Raw genomic sequence first — 21,211 nt, forward strand, 5'->3', positions numbered from 1 at the left:
TAACTTGTTGATGGTTTTGCTGTATCTCCTCTTTAATTGACGCCCATGTCGGTCCGATGTTGTGTCATTGACCTCAGTGACCCATATTCAGCGCTGGACCCCAGTCAGGATTGAGCTCATCCATTTCATACGTCGGTTTGCCTTCAAGAGGACATATCAGAACACATCGCTATTAAAGCTGTAAATTTAGTATGATTACTGTAAATTTGATAACACTAGTAAAATAGTTTACTTCACAATAATGTAATAACCTCGATGTCCACTGACAAAACTCGGACTATGCTACATAAACAATATTAGCCCGACCTAAACAACAGAAACTGAACGACTCGGACAAAATCATAGAACATTATGACACAAAACCAACAAAGCAAATTTAGACACTCACCAGAAAGGAAATGTCTGGAGGAAACTTGTAGGTATCTGGGGATTTTGGAGAACGTGATATCAAGACGTGTCACCGCTGATACCAGGACATTCGTCTTCTTTTCGTTAGCACCGATAGCTTAGCCTCCTCACGTTGTTTCCAAGCAGGAAAATAGTGAAACCAAAGTCCGTTTTACATCCGTTTACCGTTTCAGTCGTGTGATCGGACATTACAGACAATAATGCAGCAAGTTCGTACCATAGCTAAATTATTTTAAGTAACTTGGATTGAAAAAATCTGCGAGACTTGTTTTTATACTGCGAGACTGTTGTCTATGGACCCCTAAGATGGCGCTGATACCCCTCCGACTAGAGCAGTGACGTCACGCTCCAAAGCTCTATACCTTTACTTCTCCAGTTAAGTGGTGAGATTTGATGATGATGCTGGTGGTGACTCACAGCTGCAAGGTGCAAAGTAGGGTTGCATTTGTGGTATTTATATTAAGTTATTTATCATCAGAGTAGCATTAAAAAGAAAAATGACTGACGATCTGACTAAGAAGAAAATAATGAGGAGGATGGGACCGAGCACTGATCCCTGAGGGATACTGTAGGTGACTGTGTGTGATTTTGATATGTGGAGTGATCCAGGGAGGTTTATTCTGTCCAGTTTGTGAGTTAAGAATGGAACCAACTGAGGGCAGTGTCAGTGTATCCAATGGTGAAGTGGAGCCAACTGAGTAAAGCCAGTGAAGGACGACTGTGTTAAATGCAGCAGATAAGTCCAGGAAAATTAGGAGAAACTATTCAAATAGAAGAACCTAACTAACTTACTTTTTTATGTTACTTTACTTAAGAACAACTGACTCCACTGCTATGAAATATTTTTCATAACAGATTTCTATTATAACTTTTCACAATAAAGTTATATTATGCTACTTATAGGTCTCTCTCATCATACATTTCCTTCCAGCTACCTCATATAGCTGATTTATGAACTAATGAATTAATTAAACTATTTTGTTTTCTTTATTTGTTTCATCAGCATATTTCCAGTCTTCAAAGAGAAACACTTTCTAAAGTTTTATTATGGTATCAGAATATTCTACCATGACTAATTTTGAAAACGGAAGGAGAAAATAAAACTTTGAAATGTTCTGACTTGATTAAATGTTCAACAATAGCAACTGAACTCACTCAGACAACATGCTTCATTGCTGCAACTCAAAATTATGCTAAGTCACATAGTTGCCTCCCCAACCATACAAATTATAAGAAGAGCATATGTCTGCATCACACGTTGCATTTATTTTGAATGTAAGCATATTTAATCAGTGATTATTAGTTTTTCCATTTCTCTCAGGTGTTTATATAGTCCAGTGGATAGATTTCTGTAGTTGGGATACAGAGACTGGAGAGCTTACTGGTTCTATACAGTATGGCTATAATGGAGAAGACTTCCTTGCTCTGGACATCGAGAGGGATTCATGGATTCCTTTAAAACAACAAGCCATTCCCATCAAACTGGCCTGGGACACTGATAAAGCTAGATTACACCATAGTAGGACATTCACCTCTCAGTGGTGCCCTGATTGGCTGAAGAGATCTTTGGACTATGGGAGAAACTTTCTGATGAGGACAGGTAACATGACCAGAAGCAGTTTTAATCTTTATCACAGGGTTATGCTGTCATTGTGTTCCAGTTTCACTTTAGGGGGTTTCTGGGTTCACTGGGTTTTTGCACAGCCCAAACATGAACAAACCTTTTTAACTTATTTCCTTCATTCAGAATATGAAAATATTAAACTACAAAAGCCGTCCAAGATTTTTTTCTTTTGTTACCCAGAATTGAAATATCTGAATGTTAAAAAGCAACATCATGTTTTGGATATCTCTAAATTGTCCATAGGTGTGAGTGTGCATGGTTGTCTGTCTCTGTGTTGCCCTGCGACAGACTGGTGACCTGTCCAGGGTGACCCCACCTCTCACCTGGAACGTTAGCTGGAGATGGGCAGGGTGTAAAGAAAATGGATGGATGTTGTGGATACTCAAATGCTCATGCATACTGAATATATCATAATACCTGACATGTATACTGTTAAACATGTAGACAAAATTATTGGTATCCCTCTGTTAACATCTGACATGTCCACAATGCTCACTGAAAAAACTTGATGCTCACATAAGTAATATAAAAATTTACTGAAAATTAGTCAATAAATCTAAACCAGACATTGCTTTTGAATTGTAGTTCAACACAATCATTAAAAAATTGGAAAAAAAGAACCTAGATGATTTTCAGTCCTTAACAGAATGGTACAAACAATTTCATAGAAAATATTTAGTTAACTCGACTGCTGGTTGACATAGAAATACAAATTTTCCATCATTTTTTTTTTAAATAAAAACTTTTCTAACTGCTCCTCCTTTGTTGCACCTCAGGTTTAATGTTTTCCAATTTAACCAATATTCAGGGTTAGGAAGTGGGTTAGGCTTCATCCTCCAACAGGAGCTATTGGAGGACGACCTTCTTATTTTATACCATTCACTGAATAATTATTTTTTCTCTATCCATCTATTTTTACCCAACCCCTTTGTCTATCTTGTCTCTCTAATGATTCTTGTCCGTACCTAGAGCTTCCCACACTGTCTCTTCTGCAGAGGTCTCCCTCTGATCCAGTCAGCTGCCACGCTACAGGTTTCTATCCTGAAAAAGCTCGATTGTTCTGGAGGAAAGATGGAGAGCAGATTCATCAGTTCATGAATCATGAGGAGATCCTTCCCAACAACGACGGGACCTTCCAGATGAGCGCTGACCTCGATGTTTCCTCAGTCAGTGCTGCAGACTGGTGGAGATATGACTGTGTTTTCCAGCTCCTTGACGCTGAAGACAAAATCATCCTCAGACTGGATGAAGCTGTGATTAAAACCAACAGAAGTAAGTTTAAACATCTCAAATATGTTCTTGTTCTCTCTAGTGGTTTTAAAAATAAAACAGTATTATTATTAAAACAAGTATGTTAAAGTTTGTTTGATAAATATTAAAACTAGTCTGAAATCAGGCATAACAAGTTCCTCTAATATAAATTAGGCCACAGATTTATTTCCATACTGTTGGTTTTAATATTGAGTTCAACATTTTTGTGTATTTTAACAGATATTAATAGATAGTTTGCCTCAGTTTCTCTTTATTTCACCATTTTCTATAAACAGTGATTAAATATACAGACAAAATAGTATCAGAAATACAAAATATTGGTGAAAAGGTGAATTTCCATCTGTCAATATATATATATATTTTCTGTCTTTAACAGTGAATCATAGTAACATCGCCATCTTCACCACAGTTGGAATATTTACTTGTGCTTTCATTGCCTTGGTTATCACATATGTATCCATTAAAAGGAAAAAGGTGAACATTTAGTTGTTTTTGACACAATTTGTTGTTTCTCTGATTCCTACTTTAAAATATCAGTCATTACAGTTTTAATTAAGTGATCACAATAGAGATATTATGACAATGTATGAAGGCAGCAATAAGGACGTAATTCAAAATTAGGTTATGTGTATCATAGTAATGAGTAGAAAATAATTAATCATATTCTGATCTTTACATGTTAAAGTAACATTTTTGTATCTGAATCTTTATCTTTTAATCTTGCAGCTCGACAGAGACTCTGATATCTCTGAGATGCAGAACCTACAGAATTGAACCTACAACTCAAGAAGTGGATTTACTTTTGTGAAATTCATCTTTTTCTTGGGTTTCCTGTATAGCTTAAATTAATTGTGAATGGTAAATAATCTCTACTCGTATACCTGAGCAAAGACCTGAGACTGGGATCCACTGAATTTTACAATCCTAATTATAATTTACTAAGTCTATTAAGCGAAGTTGTCTTTTGATGTAGAAATATTTATGAATATTTCAAGAATATTACAAGTATTGTCTTTGCTCAGGGAGTTTATTACCATTTTTGGAGGACACTTTAATCCACTTGTTAATAATCGTATTACTGTTGCTTAAACTTACCATATACCTCAGTTTATAAAATTATTAATTAGTGAGTGTGGAGGTTCCTCCACCTTTTCCTCAGTGTTAGTATTTATTTAAATGTTTTCATATAATTTAATTAGAATTTCACTTTTTCTTTGGTGGTTTTTCCTTGGTGGTGGTTGTTGCATTAGGTTGTTTACTAATTTGGGTGCACACATTTAGTAACACCTTATGTTTTTTTTAAGATTATTAACTATTTTGTTTGCTGAGTTCAAGGACTGGCTGGCAGAAGGGGGTTGGCTGAAAAGAGAAACCAGGAAGTGGAACAAACCATCAGGCTGCTGGAAGCAGGGAACATGATGTAAAAGAATCTGCCTCTTTCCTTTCTGATGGCCTACTTGTTAAAACCTTCTGGTGTTAGGTTATTCTGGTTTCACAGTTGTGTTAAAGTTAAAATGTTTTAGTTTAAATTAGTCATTTATGTTTATACATTATTTGTCTTTGTCTCCTTCCCTACCCCTCCTCGTTTGTGTAGGCTAGCCTGTTTGTATAAAATCCCCTGTGTGTTCATTGTGTTAGGTCAGTTTTTGGTTTGTTATCTTGTGTTATGTTTGCCTTAGTTTTCTTTTGGGCCCATTTTGTTATATTTTTTTAGATTTGTTGTGAAACCTTTTGCTAAGATTTCCTTTGGAAAAAATAAATAGAAAATATTTTTTTATATATGCTTTTGTCCTTTTGTCTTACTGGTCGGACCGTCACAGTGAGGATACAAATAATTGTTTTATAATTTTTTTGTAGAGTTTGTATTGTAATGTCATACCTTTTTCTGTTTTATAGCTACCACTTACTGTAAACTTTAATCCTGTAGAGGAAAAAATAAAAAATGTTTGTTCTGAAGATTTAAAAATGTTATAATTTTCTCTTTTATTGCAATGAGAATCTATGTTTATTTATGCTTTATGCTCCCATGTCCCCAAACTGGTCCTTTCTGTATTTAAATGCACAACAAAACATCCCTAACAAAATATATATTTAAAAAAATCTTGGATGCTTTAGACTTAAATTATTTTATCTCTTGGAAAAGAGGGAGCAGTTCTTCAACAGAGATTCAAAAATAGTTCCATAAAAGATGGTATTGTTAATTAAAATAAGAGCAAAAACTTATAATATACTAAAACATAATGTGTATTTAAACTAAGTTATCTTCAAGGCCAGACAAAGTTAATGCTTCTGGAGTTTTTTGAAGACCAAAAATAGGGACATGACAACCTGTCCAGTCAGTCTTTTAGCAGCAGAGAGTCATTTTTGTTTATTATCTGTCATTTATTATTATTGTCATTTATTATCTACAAAGGTAAAAACAAAATTCCAACTGTATTCAAGAAGCTGATAGTACTTTTGAAAATGTTTTACTCCTCACACTTCGTCTGTAATGTGTTAACTGGCTTAATAAACTTCCCCAAAAACTAGAAAAAAAAACTTTTTTTTCTAGTTTTTTTTCTAAACAAAGTTATTTTAATCTGTAAATTCACCTCCATATAAATAGTTTCAACCACTCAGAAACAAAACCGTCATTGGATCAAATCTGTTATAACAAGTCTAAACTTTTTCTGATCTGCGGTTTGATAAACAGATTTTAATAAAAAAAAAAAATCTAGTTTCACTTCAAAAGTGTTCTGTGTTAATCCCTACATACCTGATGTAATGACATATAGTATCTCACATAACAAAATGATGAATCAGGTGTCTGGATTCAGCTTCTTATGAGCACACAGGAGATAAAGAAGATAAATAGTAACAGCAGCAGCATCGGTAAATTAGTGCAAGAATTTATGCATTTCACACAAAAAAAACTCCTTTGTTCGTCTGTTTCTTTATCAGATCCTCTGTTGTTCTCTGTTGTTCTCTGTCACCAGTTGGTTCCCGTCTCCTCAGCTCTCATTAAAATCCTTTACATCCCTAACGAAACAAAAACACCACAGACAGCTGACTCAGCCAATAGTAGGTAAGGTGATATGAGCAGATACTGTAGATCAAAAGATTACTTTCTAAATACAAACTTTTTATGTGATGACTGCAAGTGACATGGCAGAAATCTCTTTAGATTTATATGGATTTGTCTATCAACTCCACCTTCAAGTGACAGAAATGATGAAAATGACAAAAATGCTGCAAATCATGACACAAACAATTCAGTGATTTTACATTAGTTACAAACATGAAATGTTGACGTAGGGCACTGCTTGCATAAATGCAGGCCAGGGGTTCACTCAAGGTTAGTATTTAACCTTAACTTCCTCATTACATCAGGGCAGGATAAGAAAGCTGTCTATGGTGACAAACAGGCTTCACAACAAATGTTTTGTGGATGACAGAACGAAGTCCTAAAAATGAAAGGTGAGGCTGATGAGTCAGAACACTGCAAAACATTTCAGTAACATTTGGTTGTGTCTACTATCTTCTACTCTTTTATTAAAATAAATTTATCAGATCCAAGTTTTAGATTTTGAACCTAAATGTCTGAGTTTGTGCAAAGATAAACTTACAGTAGTAAGTTATGTTAACTTTTTTATTAAATTTGTCAAAACCCCAAGAGCTGACTAAACCGGAGTTTTTAGGTTAGCAACGTGATGTTTAATGAAATTCATTATATGATCAGAACAAGAATTTAAATTATGTAAAATAAGTTATTCTAACTTGATATTGTGAGTAAAAATAATAGAGAAATTTGTTCTCTTTAATGAGAAACATTACCTTAAAATGTAAATGTTCTGAAGATATAACTGTTCTTATCAATTGTTAATACAGAAAAACAACAGAACTAAAAGTCAAAGATACATCTTATGTAGCATTATTAAAGTCTTAAGAAGTACATAATCTTTCAAGTCTCAACATTATCAGCACTACAGTTCTCATGGTTTCAGACAGATGTGTTCAGTCTGAAGTAATTTTTTGGTTTTGTTGTAATATTTTAAATAGCTGTGCCATGTTTTCCTTGACTACCATCCAAGATGTATCAGCAGGACTAAATAATATGTTAGTTCAGTTTAATGACTTTATTACTACTCAGTTTATTATTTTTAAGAATTTCACAAACTTGTTTGTGTCATTCTGTGTAACACCAATCCATACAGGTTTTCTTTTGTGCTTTTTCTCTTTGCTTGCCTGATGCTGAGGTGCAATGTCCTCTGGGACATTAAAATATCAATTTAGAAAACTAAAGTCTGTTCGACAACTTTTAAAACTACTTTTTAAAAATAAATTGCATTTATAGTTCCCTGATAATGCACCATACCTGGCCTCTGCCTCTATTGACCGGTGCATGTTGCGCTTATTGTACAATCCCGGACGAGCCCCCAATTGTTACGACTGGCTGAAGGTCATAACAAAACGGGAGACCATGCAGGGGTTAAAGTGTAGGAAAATGAAGATTTATTAACAAAAACAACAATGGGTTGTGGATATCAGTATCAGTGGTGTAATGCAAATGCTTGGATGTGTTGTATGAGCGCATATGGAAGTGTTGAAGTGCAAAAACAAAGACAAACGCAAATGTTCAACAAGGAGGGGAGCTGAGGCCTGGCAATAAAACACCACTGCGTCAAGTGGCAGAGTGGACGCCGAAGGCGACCCAGAAGGCGGAGACAGCCAGGTTCAAATACTCTGCGCTCCACTCAACCCGATCAGCAGCACCTGTAAAGGGGAGGAGCACAAAGACAGACAACAAGACACCTGCAACCCAGCATACAAGGCCCAGGGCCGTAACAGGATATATGCCTCCCTCTGGTGTTCAATTGAAGAAATTGAGGTCAAGAATAAATGGTTTGGAGTTAACTCTTTCTTATTGGTGCAACTATATTGAGGAAGTTTTAAATTGTTATTTCTATGTCTAACAATATTAGTCATCATGATTATATATCTGATTTAGTTTTTGACTAGCATAAATCTTAAAATTATATTTTATGATTCAAAATTAAGGTTAAAGAGAAGTGGGTATTGATTAAATGTTAAAATAGCTTGCCATATTGATTTGTAAACTCCTGCCTTAACCACACAGCGCTGACGAAAACGTTACAGGTTAAGTTGGACATGGAAATGTTCCTCCTCCTTCTTTTACTTCACTGCGTGTCATCAGGTAATTTACAGTTATTGTTATATGTTATTGATTATACTTGTGATTTTCAGCTTATCAGGCTCAAATGTTTTTGCTGACTGAATTTTGAAACTATTTTTCCTTCAGTGAAACACACACTCATGTTGATGGGTGTGGGTTCTTCTGGACTTCCGAACTTACCGACGTTTTGGGCAAATATTGAAATTGATGCGATCCGAGTGGCTTACTGTGACAGTAACAGAAAGACCCTTAACTCAGCATTCGACTCCTCGTACAGTGGATTTTGTTTCCATCTGCCAGATAACTTCGCTCACAAGCTTAATTATTTAAAGGATTTTCAATATGAAGGTAGCAGGGTTTTATAATGCTTCATTTGCTTACATGTGACATTTGTCTAAATGTGAGCATCATCATTTACAAATGTTTGTGTGTTTCAGCTGTTGGCATTTTACAGATGATAACCGGCTGTGAATGGGATGACGTGACTGGAGATGTTGGCATTTTTTTAAAATTTGCATATAATGGAGAAGATCTTCTTGAATTGGATGTAAAGAACTTGACATGGATCGCTAAAAATCATCAGGCTGTCATGGTCAAGGACAAATGGACAAATGACGAGGATACTCCTTTAAAAAACTCTGTACCTTTACTGAAGAATGTTTGCCCTGAAGATCTGAAGAAGTATGTGTCACATGGTGACCATTCTCAGCAGAAAAAAGGTCAGGTTAAAAACATTCAAATAACATATTATGTCAATATTGCTCAGTTTCTTTTCTTTCTTTCGTGTGCATAGATTTTTATTGCTGCAAGTATAGTATGAAAATGTCCAGATAATCTTATTAAAAAATAATAATTGCATTGGGAAATGTAATAAACCCTTTGACCAGAAAAAAGGAAGACAACATTATTCTGAGCTTTATTTGAGTTTAAACTTTCAGGTTCCTTTTCCCTCATTTTACTTCAGTATCTCTTCCTCTTTCCTCTGCCCATTTTCTAATTCCCTTTTACTCCCTGTCTCTTTCCTTTTTACTGTCCCCTTCTTGTTCTCCAGCAGGTCTTCCATCAGTGTCTCTCCTCCAGAGGACTCCATCCTCACCAATCAGATGCCATGTGACAGGTTTTCACCCAAACAGAGGGCAGTTATACTGGAGGAAGAATGGAGAGGAGATTCATGAATATGTGGAGCATGGTGAGATCCTTCCCAATCCTGATGGAACCTTCCAGATGAGTGTTGACTTCAATGTTTCCTCAATCCCACTTGAGGACTGGGGGAAGTACGACTGTGTCTTTCAGCAGCCTGGGTTAGGAAACATCACAACCAAACTGGATAAAGCAGTAATTAGGACAAACAGAGGTAAGTTATATATCATCAGTTTTAATTAAAATGTTAATTTTCTGCACGCTGTTGAAGAAATGCTCTTCAGCTGATTGGTTTATTCTCAGAGAGGAATTAGTTTGGAGGAAAGATGGATAAAAATACAAAAAGAAGATGTATTGATATGCTGAAAGTTAGTTGGTGTGAGGGTACAGGATGAAAAAAATTGGACTAAATGAAGACAGATGATTCACATTGGTAACCCCTGAAGGGAATAGCTGGAGAAGAAGATGCTGCTGTAGAAATAAAGTTTATACCTGTTTTCTTTCCAGTTTCTCCCACAGATTTTCCTTCTTATGTTATCACTGGAGTTGTTGTGGGACTTGTGCTGCTTTTAGCACTTTGCATATCTGGATTCATCTTCTGGAAAAAGAAAAATAATGGTGGGCCCAATATGTTTACAATCTAAAATTTAAATCCATGTATTTGACTCTTATTTATTATGAATTTGTCTACATTTATAAACAATGATTTATTTTTAAGCCTTCTCATTTTTTCAGGATTTCAACCTGCAAACAGTAAGTACATCTGTTCTAATTTTTCTTTTAATATCAGATGTTTTTCCTGCCACTCTTCCAAAAGGACTAGAGTCGTAGATATTTCACGGTTTTGTTTACAGTTACAAAATAATGGGGACAAAATTCAAATTCAGGCCATTTGTTTTACTGCTTGTATAGAAGCTGTTAATTCAGAAACACCAATCATTTGGTTAACCTTTATTTTTTTCATCTCTGTCTTCACAGGGTCTGACCAAATAGAAGATAACTCTGAACTTCAGAGTTTTAAAGATGAAACCAGAACCGTTGACGGTGACCAGACCAGTAGCAACGAACAAAACCATGAAAAGGCAAATGGTGCTGAGCAAATACCTGAGACTGGGATCCACTGAATTTTACAATCCTATAATTTGCTAAGTCTATGAAGCAAAATTGTCATCTTTTAATGTAAAAGATGATAAGAAGTTATGCTCGGGGATTTATTACAATTATTGGAGGACACTTTAATGCACTTGTTAATCATATTACTGGTACTTAATCTTATATTTCTATGTTGCTTTATAAAATTGTTAATAATTGTTTTGTATACTTTTTTTGTAGTGCTTATATTGCAACGTTATACTCTTTCCGTTTTATAATGACCAATTGTAAGCTTCTAATCCTGTTGAGAAAATTAATGTATATTTAAAAATGTTCTGAAAATTTGGAAATGTGTTTAAAATATTTTTAAACACATTTGTCGAGCATTGACTCCACAAATGACAGTATTGTTTATAAAAACAAGAGAAAAAACTTGTGGTACACAAAACCATCAGATCTACTTAATCTAAACTTTTTTCAAAGCCAGACTAAGTGCTGCTGTTCTTTGTTTGAAGACCAAAAATATGCACATTACAACCTGACCAGCCTCTGGTCAGGTTGTAATGTGACCAGAGACTGGTCACATTACCAGCCTCTCATTTCTATCTGACTCACAGCCAGATAGAAATGTAAAAACAAAATTCCAACTGGATTGAAGAAGCTGAAACTGATCCTCTCACCTCTACTGTAACATGGGAACAGGCTTAAAAAAACTTGTTTTTTTTAAGCAATATCGTTATATCAGTGCAAGGATTGATGCACTTCACAAAAAACTCCTTTGTTCGTCTGTTTCTTTATCAGTTCCTCTGTTTTTCTCTGTCACCAGTTGGTTCCTGTCTCCTCAGCTCTCATTAAAATCCTTTATATCCCAAACAAAACAAAACCACCACAGAGAGCTCACCCAGCCAACAATAGGTAAGGTGATATGAGCAGATACTGTAGATCAAAAGATTTATTTCTAAATACAAACTTTTTACGTGATAGCTGCAAGTGACATGGCTTAAATCTCATTACATGAATATGGACAAATCTACCAACTCCACCTTCAACTAACAGAAACTATGAAAATGTCAAAAATGCTGCAAATCATGACACAAACAATTCAGTCATTTTACATTAGTTACATCTGGTACAGGTAAAATATGCAGATTATTCTCCAAATATGAAATGTTGACGTAGGGAACTGCTTGCATAAATGTATGCCAGCAGGGGTTCGCTCAAGGTTAGTGTTACGGCCAGTGGCCTTTTTCTGTGTTTGTTTGCTTTAATTTTGCAGTGGCTGATCAAATTGACTGCACCTGGAAGCAGGTGTTCTCCTCTCCCTCACCCTGAGGCCTACCGGGATTGGATCACCAATTGCCAGCTGCACCAATCGCTGTCAAAGCCTCCCATTTAAAATGGACTTCCTGGGAGAAGGCATGGCTGATTCTTTGTTCAAACAGCTTGCCACTTGTTGGGTGTTTTGTTTTCTATTGCTGTAAACTTACTTGGATAGCTTTAGCTTTGACTGGTTTTTGATAACTGGTGTAATTTGCTTTGTCCCTGTGAGGGAACTCTGGATCTCTGGCTGAGATTTGTATTTTGTTTTGTTTAACTTGGTTTGAGATACCATTTTTGTTTGGTTAAGTTCTTTGATTTACACCTCTGTTTTATGGATTTTGTTTTATTTAGTACTTTGTTGTTTGAAAGTCCCTCCATTTTGATTATTGTTAATTTTCACCATTTTATTTTTGTAAAATCCAAACAATAAATCTCTAAATTGTCAAAACCTTACCATCAAGGTTTCTTTTAATGTTACTTCCCTTTCCCCTAGCCGAGCCGGGTCGTAACAGATAGTATTTAACCTTAACTTCCTCATTACATCAGGGCAGGATAAGAATGGTTGCTATGGTGACAAACATGCTTCACAACAATTGTTTTGTGAATGACAGAACGAAGTCCTAAAAATGAGGCTGATGAGCCAGAACACTGCAAAAGATTTTAGTCACTTTTAGTTGCATCTACTGTCTTCTACTCTTTAAGTAAAATAAATTAATCAGATCTGAGTTTTAGATTTTGAATTTAAATGAGTGAGTTTGTGAAAGGATAAACTTAGTGTTACCTTTTGTATTAATTTTGTCAAAATCCCAAGAGCTGACTAAACTGGAGTTAGGTTAGCAACAAGATGTTTAATGAAATTCATATGATCAGAACAAGAATTTAAATTAAGTAAAACAAGTTATTTTAACTTAATATTGTGAGTAAAAATAATAGAGAAATGTATTCTCTTTAACTAGGTGAGGGCAGTTTTTTTTCTTGCATATTGTGAAATCATTACTTAGTTTAAATTAATTAAGTTAAAACTCACAATTCACCATTAAAGAACTTAAAAACCAGTGTTTAGACAACTTGTTTCTTGTTATTAAATCAACTTCATGAACTTTAATTTCTGAGTTAAAACCAAAACCATTTTCTTGTTGACTTAAATTGCATTTTCAAGGCAGCAGATGGACTTTCATCTGCAAATTAAACCACCTTCAAATGTTTTCCAGTAAAGCGGGTTCTCTGTCGGTGCCTGGTGGTGAGAGGCCGTCTTTCAAGAAAGCAGCTGTTCTTTGTTGTGAGGAAACCATAAAGACAGAGGACTGACTCATCTGAAATGACGCTCCAGATGTGGCGCTGATGCTCATCAGCTTGGCAATTTATATAACCAGGTTTCATCCCTTTTCTTACTGGTTGTTAAATATTTTCTATTTTACAAAGGATTCTCAAAAGAACATTCTTTTTCTTTTTAAATCAACAGTTTCTGAGGAAAAGTAAAGGATTTCTCTCCTGACATCACATCTTTTAACAACATGATGTTATTTTTACTGCTTTTATGTGCTGCTTCATCACCAGGTAAGCTTTTGCTTTTCCCTTTTTGAAAGTGTTGTCTTTTTATTCCTTGATGTTTATTTTTACTTTCATAATTTGCTCCATTCAAAAACCTGCTGAAGTCAAACATGTCTGCATCCTGCTGAACATTTCACCTTTTCTCCTAGAAAAACACTCGCTGACGGTTTTGGTCACTGCCTCCTCTGGACTTCCACATTTTCCAGACTTTATAATCACCACCCAGGTGGACAAGCTGCCAACGAGTTACTGCGACAGCAACAAAAATATTAGAGCAAACCCAAAATACGGACAAAAATTAATGAACATTGAGTCACAGATTGCTGATTGGTATATTGAACAGTGTTTTGAAATAATGTCTGATTATCTCAAGGTTAAGATGGGAATTTTAAAGGACCTGAACCAAAGTGAAGGTACAGTAAAGAGACTCACATTCATAATTAAGCTGCTTAGCAATATTAAATTTGATTTCTTAATCTCAGTTTCTGTTTTCCCATCAGCTGTTCACATTTTGCAGGTTATTATTGGCTGTGAATGGGAGGAAAAGACAAAAGAAACGACCTCGTTTTTACAGTTTGGATATAATGGAGCAGACTTTATGAAATTTGACCCAAAGAAGTTGACATGGATTCCTCAAACTCCACAGGCTGTCAGCATCAAACCAAAGTGGGAAGCTGATGAATCTGCATATCATTTGAAGCACAAGGACTTCTTAAATCATATATGTCCTGATTGGCTGAAGAAATATATGGCCAATAACCAAGTCCCTCTGCAGAGCACAGGTGAGACAGAGCAGCATGGTGTGATCAAAGAGCAGCATGAACAGGAAAACCTTAAGACCTGGAGAAAAGTGATCACATCTCTAGTGTCATTTACAGATTCAGTGTGTTGAAAAATACATATAACTTAAACTTCATTCCCCACAAGATTTATTTATTTTTATTGTTGCATTCATGATTTTTTTTGTGTCATTTGTTCCCTTTGGCATGTTTTTTTGTTGATGATTTTACTGTTTGTGAATTTTTGTGCCTCTATGTCAGAGCTAAATATTTTATGAAAAAAGTGATGCTGTTTTTGTGTCTCTGCTTTTAGAGTTTTTCATGATCGTTACATTTTTTTTAAATTCTGTTTTACATAATAGAAAAGTATTTAATTGTAGATCTTAAGCTGCCATCTGTCTCCTCAGTTCTTCCCTCGGTGTTTCTCCTCCAGACGTCTCCTGACTCTCCAGTCAGCTGCTTTGCTACTGGTTTCTATCCCAACAAAGCTGCGATGTTCTGGAGAAAGGATGGAGAGGAGATTCAGGACAGTGTGGACAAAACAGAGATCCTCTGTAACCAGGATAACACCTTCCAGATGAGAGCAGACATTAATGTTTCATCTGTTAACCCTGAAGACTGGGAAAGATATGAGTGTGTGTTTCATCTGGTGGATGTCAGAGATGATGTTGTCAGCAGACTGGAGAAAGAAAAGATCCAAACCAACTGGGGAAAGAGACAGAGACATAATGATGAGGGTAAGAAAAAAAAAATAAGTTCAATCAACACAAACTTTTAAACAACACATCTGTTTTTTAAAGGTTGCTGTTTTGAGTCTTTTTAAAACTGATTTAACTCTTGCACTGAAAGAAAGGTTTATCTGGAATTCAGATGCGACCTCGACCTTATTCTCCTGCATTATTGAACCTCTTCAAAAGAAGTTACTATTACTTTATAAATCCAGTATCAGACTTTCAAGATATTATTCCCTGCAATTATTATATACTGATTTCTTAACAGTTTTCAGTAGATCATAATCTACAGTTTATGCATCTCTTAGTTAACATGTTTATCTGCATCTGTTGTCTTTAATCTGTCCAGAAAAGCCCATCGGATTGATAGTTGGGATCACTGCTGCAGTGGTTTTTCTTGTCATCATTGTTGCTGCTGTTGGATTTGCAGTCATCAAAAACAGGAAAGGTAAGGAAACCTCCAATGATGAGCTGAACAAGACTCATAATCTGAACTAAAAACTAAACTTGTTTTATTCAAATTATGACATATACGAACACAAAAATAATTTCAGGACTCCCCATTTTCAGTACAAATAATGAGTAAGGGTCAGATGAAGTGTAACTCTTTCTTTTCCCCAGATACTTTTATTGATATTCATTTTAACACTTCTTAAACGTGTGATGAATCTTGCCGCAGTTTGATTTATTGACAAACTCGCTGTCCCTTATTGTTTATCGCTTATTGACATAACAGTTTAAATTTTAGATTCTTCTAATGATAACTTTTTTTTTTACCTTACAGCTCCCATCAACAGCATTGAATTGTCTGAGAGACTCAATCAAGAAACCAGACTGAAGTCAAATCTGGACTCTAACAGTTAAAACAAGTTTAAAGCAGAGAAAACTATTCTGTTCAGTAAATTTGATTGCATGAACCAAGTTTGCATTCAACACATTTTGAGTCCTTCATTGCAAGTCTGTAAAGATGCACTAAGCTCAGCCTAATTTAAGAAATACCATTTATTTTGTATTGTAATGACATTGTATTTTGTAGTTGCAGGAAGTGTTTTTTCCCATTAAATATACAAAACAATTTTACTGTTTTTTTCTTTGTCCCTGTAGCAATGAATTAAGCATGCAAGATTTTCATTGAACAAAGTAGAAAAAATGTTGTAAGTTCAAAAGTTGTCAGCATTACACAAGCACAGGTATTTTGAGACTATTTTCTCTCCATGTGGCTGGGTTTAGCCCATCAGCTGTTTTACAAACCTACTACAGAAGCTGGCTCAATCGGTCTCCACACCTAGAAGTGGAGGCCTCAGACTGAGCAAAAAGTTGCCAGGTGAGGCGGAGGGGCCGTGTGATCTCCAATTGAAAGCAGACCTAACGGCGGTCAGCTGGGCAGAGGTGAAACTCTCCTCTAAATATCTGAGCATTTAGTTAAAAACCTTTGTTTTATTCCCACACTTGCAATCATTAGACCATTTCTTTACACTAGCAAAAAACATGTCTCTCTGTTTTTAGGCATGCAAGTGCTCTATGTATATTTTATGCTGAAGGAAAAACTGAAACGAGACAAAGTTTTTAGTTTGCCGGTATATCTTCATTCCTAACTACATCCGCCATTCCAAGAAGTTCTGGTTGATGACTAAAAACATCAAGCAGTTGGAATGAACTTCCCCTGCAGGGTTTATCCACCTTTGAAGTGATGAGCAATGATATTGGGGTAAGTGAATAAATTTTTCTGTGGGTATTATTTTTTTGCGACATTAAAACATTAAAACATGCTGACATGCTGTATTACATCTTTATTAAAACATGCTGTATTACATCTTGTTAAAGATAATTTGTTGCCAAACATTCATTATCTGAGTTGTTTTTATTTCCTGCTTTTCTTCTTGGCTTGATGTTATTCTTGTTTTGACAAAGAAACTCCCTTTTGGCTAAAATACTTCTGGTTCAGATTATGTAGTATCAGTCATTTGATTAGAAATCATAAGCTATAAGTTTGTTGCTAATCTTTAATTCACCATTGGACAGACGGCGGGTCAGACAGATCTATATACAGAAATTGGAATAAACCAGATGTGAAGGAAACTTGTGAAATGCTGCTGGCTTCAATTATCAAAATGAAAGCACTGATCAGAAGTATGAAAAACTGGTTTAACTGCACTATGTTTTATACAAGACACAGCAGTCTTATGTTGTCTTTGTTTCTTTTATTAACAAAATAATCTAGCTCAGATGGTTTTAAAAAGACAAATGAATGTACATGAACATCACCTGTATATATTCATGTTCATTTCATATTTGACATATTTGTGCATGTCACATTACCTTAAAATGTAAATGTTTTGAAGATATAACTTTTCTTATCGATTGTTAATAAAAACAACAGAACTAAAAGTCAAAGAAATATTTTATGTAGAATTATTAAAGTCTTAAGAAGTACATAAAAACAAATCTTTCAAGTGTAAACATCATCAGCAGTACGGTCCTCATGGTTTTAGACAGCTGTGTTTAATCTGAATAAGAGGAACGGTTGTTCATCCTGAACTAATTTTTTGGTTTTGTTGTAATATTTTAAATAGCGGTGCCATGGTTTCCTTGACTGGCATTCAAGATGTATCAGCAGGACCAAAGAATATGTTAGTTCAGTTTAATGACTTTATTACTACTAATAAATACAGTTGATTATTTTTAAGAATTTCACAAACTTGTTTGTGTCAGTCTGTGTTACACCAGTCCATACAGGTTTCCTTTTGTGCTTTTTCTCTTTGCTTGCCTGACGCTAAGGTGCAATTTCCTCTGGGACATTACTATATCAGTTTAGAAAACTTAAATCTGTTCGACAACTTTTTAAACTACTTTTTAAAAATAAATTGCATTTATAGCTCCCTAATAATGCACCACACCTGACCTGTGCCTCTATTGACCGGTGTGTGTTGCGCTTCTTGTACAATAGGATATATGCCGCCCTCTGGTGTTCAATTGAAGAAATTGAGGATAAGAATGGTTCGGAGTTAACTCTTTCTTACTGGTACAACTATATTGAGGAAGTTTTAAGTTATTTCTGCTTCTAATATTATAAATAATATTGATTTGATTTCGTTTTCAACTAGAATCAATCTTAAAATTAAAATCTATGATTCAAAATCTGAATTAAGGTTAAAGAGAAGTGGGTATTGATTAAATGTTAAAATAGCTTTCCATATCATTTGTAAACTCCTGCCTTAACCACACAGCGGAACGAAATCGTTACAGGTTAAGTTGGACATGGAAATGTTCCTGCTCCTTCTTTTACTTCACTGCGTGTCATCAGGTAATTTACAGTTATTGTTATATGTTATTGATTTTACTTGTTGTTGTTTTTTTAGCTTATCAGGCTCAAATGTTTTTGCTGACTGAATTTTGAAACTATTTTTCCTTCAGTGAAACACACACTCATGTTGATGGGTGTGGGTTCTTCTGGACTTCCGAACTTACCGACGTTTTGGGCAAATATTGAAATTGATGCGATCCGAGTGGCTTACTGTGACAGTAACAGAAAAACCCTTAACTCAGCATTCAACTCCTCGTACAGTGGATTTTGTTTCCATCTGCCAGATAACTTCGCTCACAAGCTTAATTATTTAAAGGATTTTCAATATGAAGGTAGCAGGGTTTTATAATGCTTCATTTGCTTACATGTGACATTTGTCTAAATGTGAGCATCATCATTTACAAATGTTTGTGTGTTTCAGCTGTTGGCATTTTACAGATGATAACCGGCTGTGAATGGGATGACGTGACTGGAGATGTTGGCATTTTTTTAAAATTTGCATATAATGGAGAAGATCTTCTTGAATTGGATGTAAAGAACTTGACATGGATCGCTAAAAATCATCAGGCTGTCATGGTCAAGGACAAATGGAAAAATGACGAGGATACTCCTTTAAAAAACTCTGTACCTTTACTGAAGAATGTTTGCCCTGAAGATCTGAAGAAGTATGTGTCACATGGTGACCATTCTCAGCAGAAAAAAGGTCAGGTTAAAAACATTCAAATAACATATTATGTCAATATTGCTCAGTTTCTTTTCTTTCTTTCGTGTGCATAGATTTTTATTGCTGCAAGTATAGTATGAAAATGTCCAGATAATCTTATTAAAAAATAATAATTGCATTGGGAAATGTAATAAACCCTTTGACCAGAAAAAAGGAAGACAACATTATTCTGAGCTTTATTTGAGTTTAAACTTTCAGGTTCCTTTTCCCTCATTTTACTTCAGTATCTCTTCCTCTTTCCTCTGCCCATTTTCTAATTCCCTTTTACTCCCTGTCTCTTTCCTTTTTACTGTCCCCTTCTTGTTCTCCAGCAGGTCTTCCATCAGTGTCTCTCCTCCAGAGGACTCCATCCTCACCAATCAGATGCCATGTGACAGGTTTTTACCCAAACAGAGGGCAGTTATACTGGAGAGAAAATGGAGAGGAGATTCATGAATATGTGGAGCATAGTGAGATCCTTCCCAATCCTGATGGAACCTTCCAGATGAGTGTTGACTTCAATGTTTCCTCAATCCCACTTGAGGACTGGGGGAAGTACGACTGTGTCTTTCAGCAGCCTGGGTTAGGAAACATCACAACCAAACTGGATAAAGCAGTAATTAGGACAAACAGGGGTAAGTTATATATCATCAGTTTAAATTAGAATATAAATTTTCTGCACGCTGTTTTAGAAATGCTCTTCAGCTGCCACATGATAGGTTTATTCTCAGATGGGAATTAATTTGGAGGAAAGATAGATAAAAATACAAAGAAGATTTATGGATATGGTGAAAATTAGTTGGTATGAGGATACAGACTGGGACTAAATGGAGACAGATGATTCACATTGGTAACCCCTGAAGGGAAAAGCTGCAGAAGAAGAAGATGCTGCTGTAGAAATAAAGTTTATTCCTGTTTTGTTTCCAGTTTCTCCAACAGATTTTCCTTCTCATGTTATCAGTGGAGTTGTTGTGGGACTTGTGCTGCTTGTAGCACTTTGCATATCTGGATTCATCTTCTGGAAAAAGAATAATAATGGTGGGCACAATATGTTGGTAATATGCAATTTTAGATTGAAATTTAAGGTCCATGTATTTTACTCACTTATTTATGGTGAATTTGTCTACATTTATATCAATGATTTATTTTTAAGCCTTCTCATTTTTTCAGGATTTCAACCTGCAAACAGTAAGTACATCTGTTCTAATTTTTCTTTTAATAACATATGTTTTTCCTGCAACTTTTCCAAAAGGTCTAGAAATTTCATGTTTTTTTCTAGAGTTACAAAATAAAGGGGGCAAAATTCAAATTTAGGCCATTTTTTTTACTACTAGTATAAAAGCTGTGTAATTCAGAGACATAATTTGGTTAACCTTTAACTTTTTTTGTCTCCGTCTTCACAGGATCTGACCAAATAGAAGAGAACGCTGAACTTCAGAGTTTTAAAGATGAAGTCAGAACTGCTGATGGTGACCAGACCAGTAGCAACAAACAAAACCATGAAAAGGCAAATGGTGCTGAGCAAAGACCTGAGACTGGGATCCACTGAATCCACTGGGATCCACTGAATCCACTGGGATCCACTGAATCCACTGGGATCCACTGAATCCCAGTCTCAGGGATTGTATAATTACAATCCTAATTACAATTTACTAAGTCTATGAAGCCAAGTTGTCATCTTTTAATGTAAAAATATTTAGAAACGTTATAACAAGTTATGCTTGGGGATTTATTAAAATTTTTGGAGGACACTTTAATGCACTTGTTAATCACATTACTGATACTTAATTTTATATTTCTATGTTGCTTTATAAAATTGTTAATAAATAATTTTGTTTTGTGTACTTTTTTGTAGTGTTTATACTGCAATGTTATACTCTTTCCGTTTTATAATGACCAATTGTAAGCTTCTAATCCTGTTGAGAAAAGGAATGTATCTTTTAAAATGTTTTGAAAACTTGGAAATGTGTTTAGAATATTTTCTCTTTTTATTGCATCAAGAATGTATGTCTCTTTATGCTTTGCTGTCTTCCCTAAACTGGTCCGTTTTGTATTTAAATCCACAACAATATATTAAAAAAAATTCCCTTCTTATCCTCCGCGGGTGGTTTCTC

The 21,211-nt window shown here is 35.2% G+C and overlaps 3 protein-coding genes across 5 annotated transcripts in view; all 3 read left to right on the forward strand.

Annotated features, from left to right (window-relative positions):
- The window catches only part of LOC106962918 (major histocompatibility complex class I-related gene protein-like), a 9,998-nt gene extending 5,920 nt beyond the window's left edge, over positions 1-4,078 (forward strand). The window contains exons 3-6 of the mRNA XM_015057573.1: positions 1,730-2,008; positions 3,002-3,304; positions 3,681-3,778; positions 4,031-4,078. Of these exons, the coding sequence (XP_014913059.1) occupies positions 1,730-2,008; positions 3,002-3,304; positions 3,681-3,778; positions 4,031-4,078 (728 nt within the window). The remainder of the gene's footprint in view (positions 1-1,729; positions 2,009-3,001; positions 3,305-3,680; positions 3,779-4,030) is intronic.
- Positions 4,079-8,248: 4,170 nt separating this feature from the next.
- Positions 8,249-11,050, forward strand: LOC106962927 (BOLA class I histocompatibility antigen, alpha chain BL3-7-like). Of its 3 annotated transcripts, none has more exons than XM_015057594.1 (7): positions 8,249-8,498; positions 8,604-8,825; positions 8,915-9,196; positions 9,529-9,831; positions 10,125-10,235; positions 10,353-10,370; positions 10,596-11,050. In XM_015057594.1, exons 1-7 carry the CDS (start codon positions 8,453-8,455, stop codon positions 10,739-10,741), a joined length of 1,128 nt encoding a protein of 375 aa, XP_014913080.1. In that variant the 5' UTR covers positions 8,249-8,452; the 3' UTR covers positions 10,742-11,050. The 3 variants fall into 3 exon arrangements, with proteins under 3 accessions (XP_014913080.1, XP_014913082.1, XP_014913083.1); XM_015057596.1 differs by having other exon boundaries at positions 8,250-8,498; positions 9,532-9,831; XM_015057597.1 differs by lacking the exon at positions 8,249-8,498 and having other exon boundaries at positions 8,793-8,825; positions 8,932-9,196.
- Positions 11,051-13,226: 2,176 nt separating this feature from the next.
- LOC106962919 (uncharacterized) lies at positions 13,227-21,075 on the forward strand. The gene is made up of 13 exons (XM_015057574.1): positions 13,227-13,385; positions 13,484-13,586; positions 13,730-13,993; positions 14,081-14,362; positions 14,767-15,096; positions 15,440-15,538; positions 18,308-18,394; positions 18,505-18,726; positions 18,816-19,097; positions 19,430-19,732; positions 20,025-20,135; positions 20,268-20,285; positions 20,501-21,075. The coding sequence occupies exons 2-13, from the start codon at positions 13,544-13,546 to the stop codon at positions 20,644-20,646; spliced, it is 2,187 nt and encodes a 728-aa protein (XP_014913060.1). The 5' UTR covers positions 13,227-13,385; positions 13,484-13,543; the 3' UTR covers positions 20,647-21,075.
- The last annotated feature ends 136 nt before the right edge of the window (positions 21,076-21,211 follow it).

This window comes from Poecilia latipinna, unplaced genomic scaffold (assembly GCF_001443285.1).
Source record: "Poecilia latipinna isolate Pla-1442-1.1 unplaced genomic scaffold, P_latipinna-1.0 Scaffold1473, whole genome shotgun sequence".
Lineage (NCBI taxonomy): Eukaryota > Metazoa > Chordata > Actinopteri > Cyprinodontiformes > Poeciliidae > Poecilia > Poecilia latipinna.

Coding starts and splice junctions, on each gene's coding strand:
- LOC106962927 (XM_015057594.1), top strand. CDS start 8,453: ATGGAAATGTTCCTCCTCCTTCTTTTACTTCACTGCGTGTCATCAG. Junction 8,499..8,603: donor ACTTCACTGCGTGTCATCAG/GTAATTTACAGT, acceptor TTTTTCCTTCAG/TGAAACACACACTCATGTTG. Junction 9,832..10,124: donor AGTAATTAGGACAAACAGAG/GTAAGTTATATA, acceptor TTTTCTTTCCAG/TTTCTCCCACAGATTTTCCT.
- LOC106962919 (XM_015057574.1), top strand. CDS start 13,544: ATGATGTTATTTTTACTGCTTTTATGTGCTGCTTCATCACCAG. Junction 15,097..15,439: donor ACAGAGACATAATGATGAGG/GTAAGAAAAAAA, acceptor TAATCTGTCCAG/AAAAGCCCATCGGATTGATA. Junction 19,733..20,024: donor AGTAATTAGGACAAACAGGG/GTAAGTTATATA, acceptor TTTTGTTTCCAG/TTTCTCCAACAGATTTTCCT.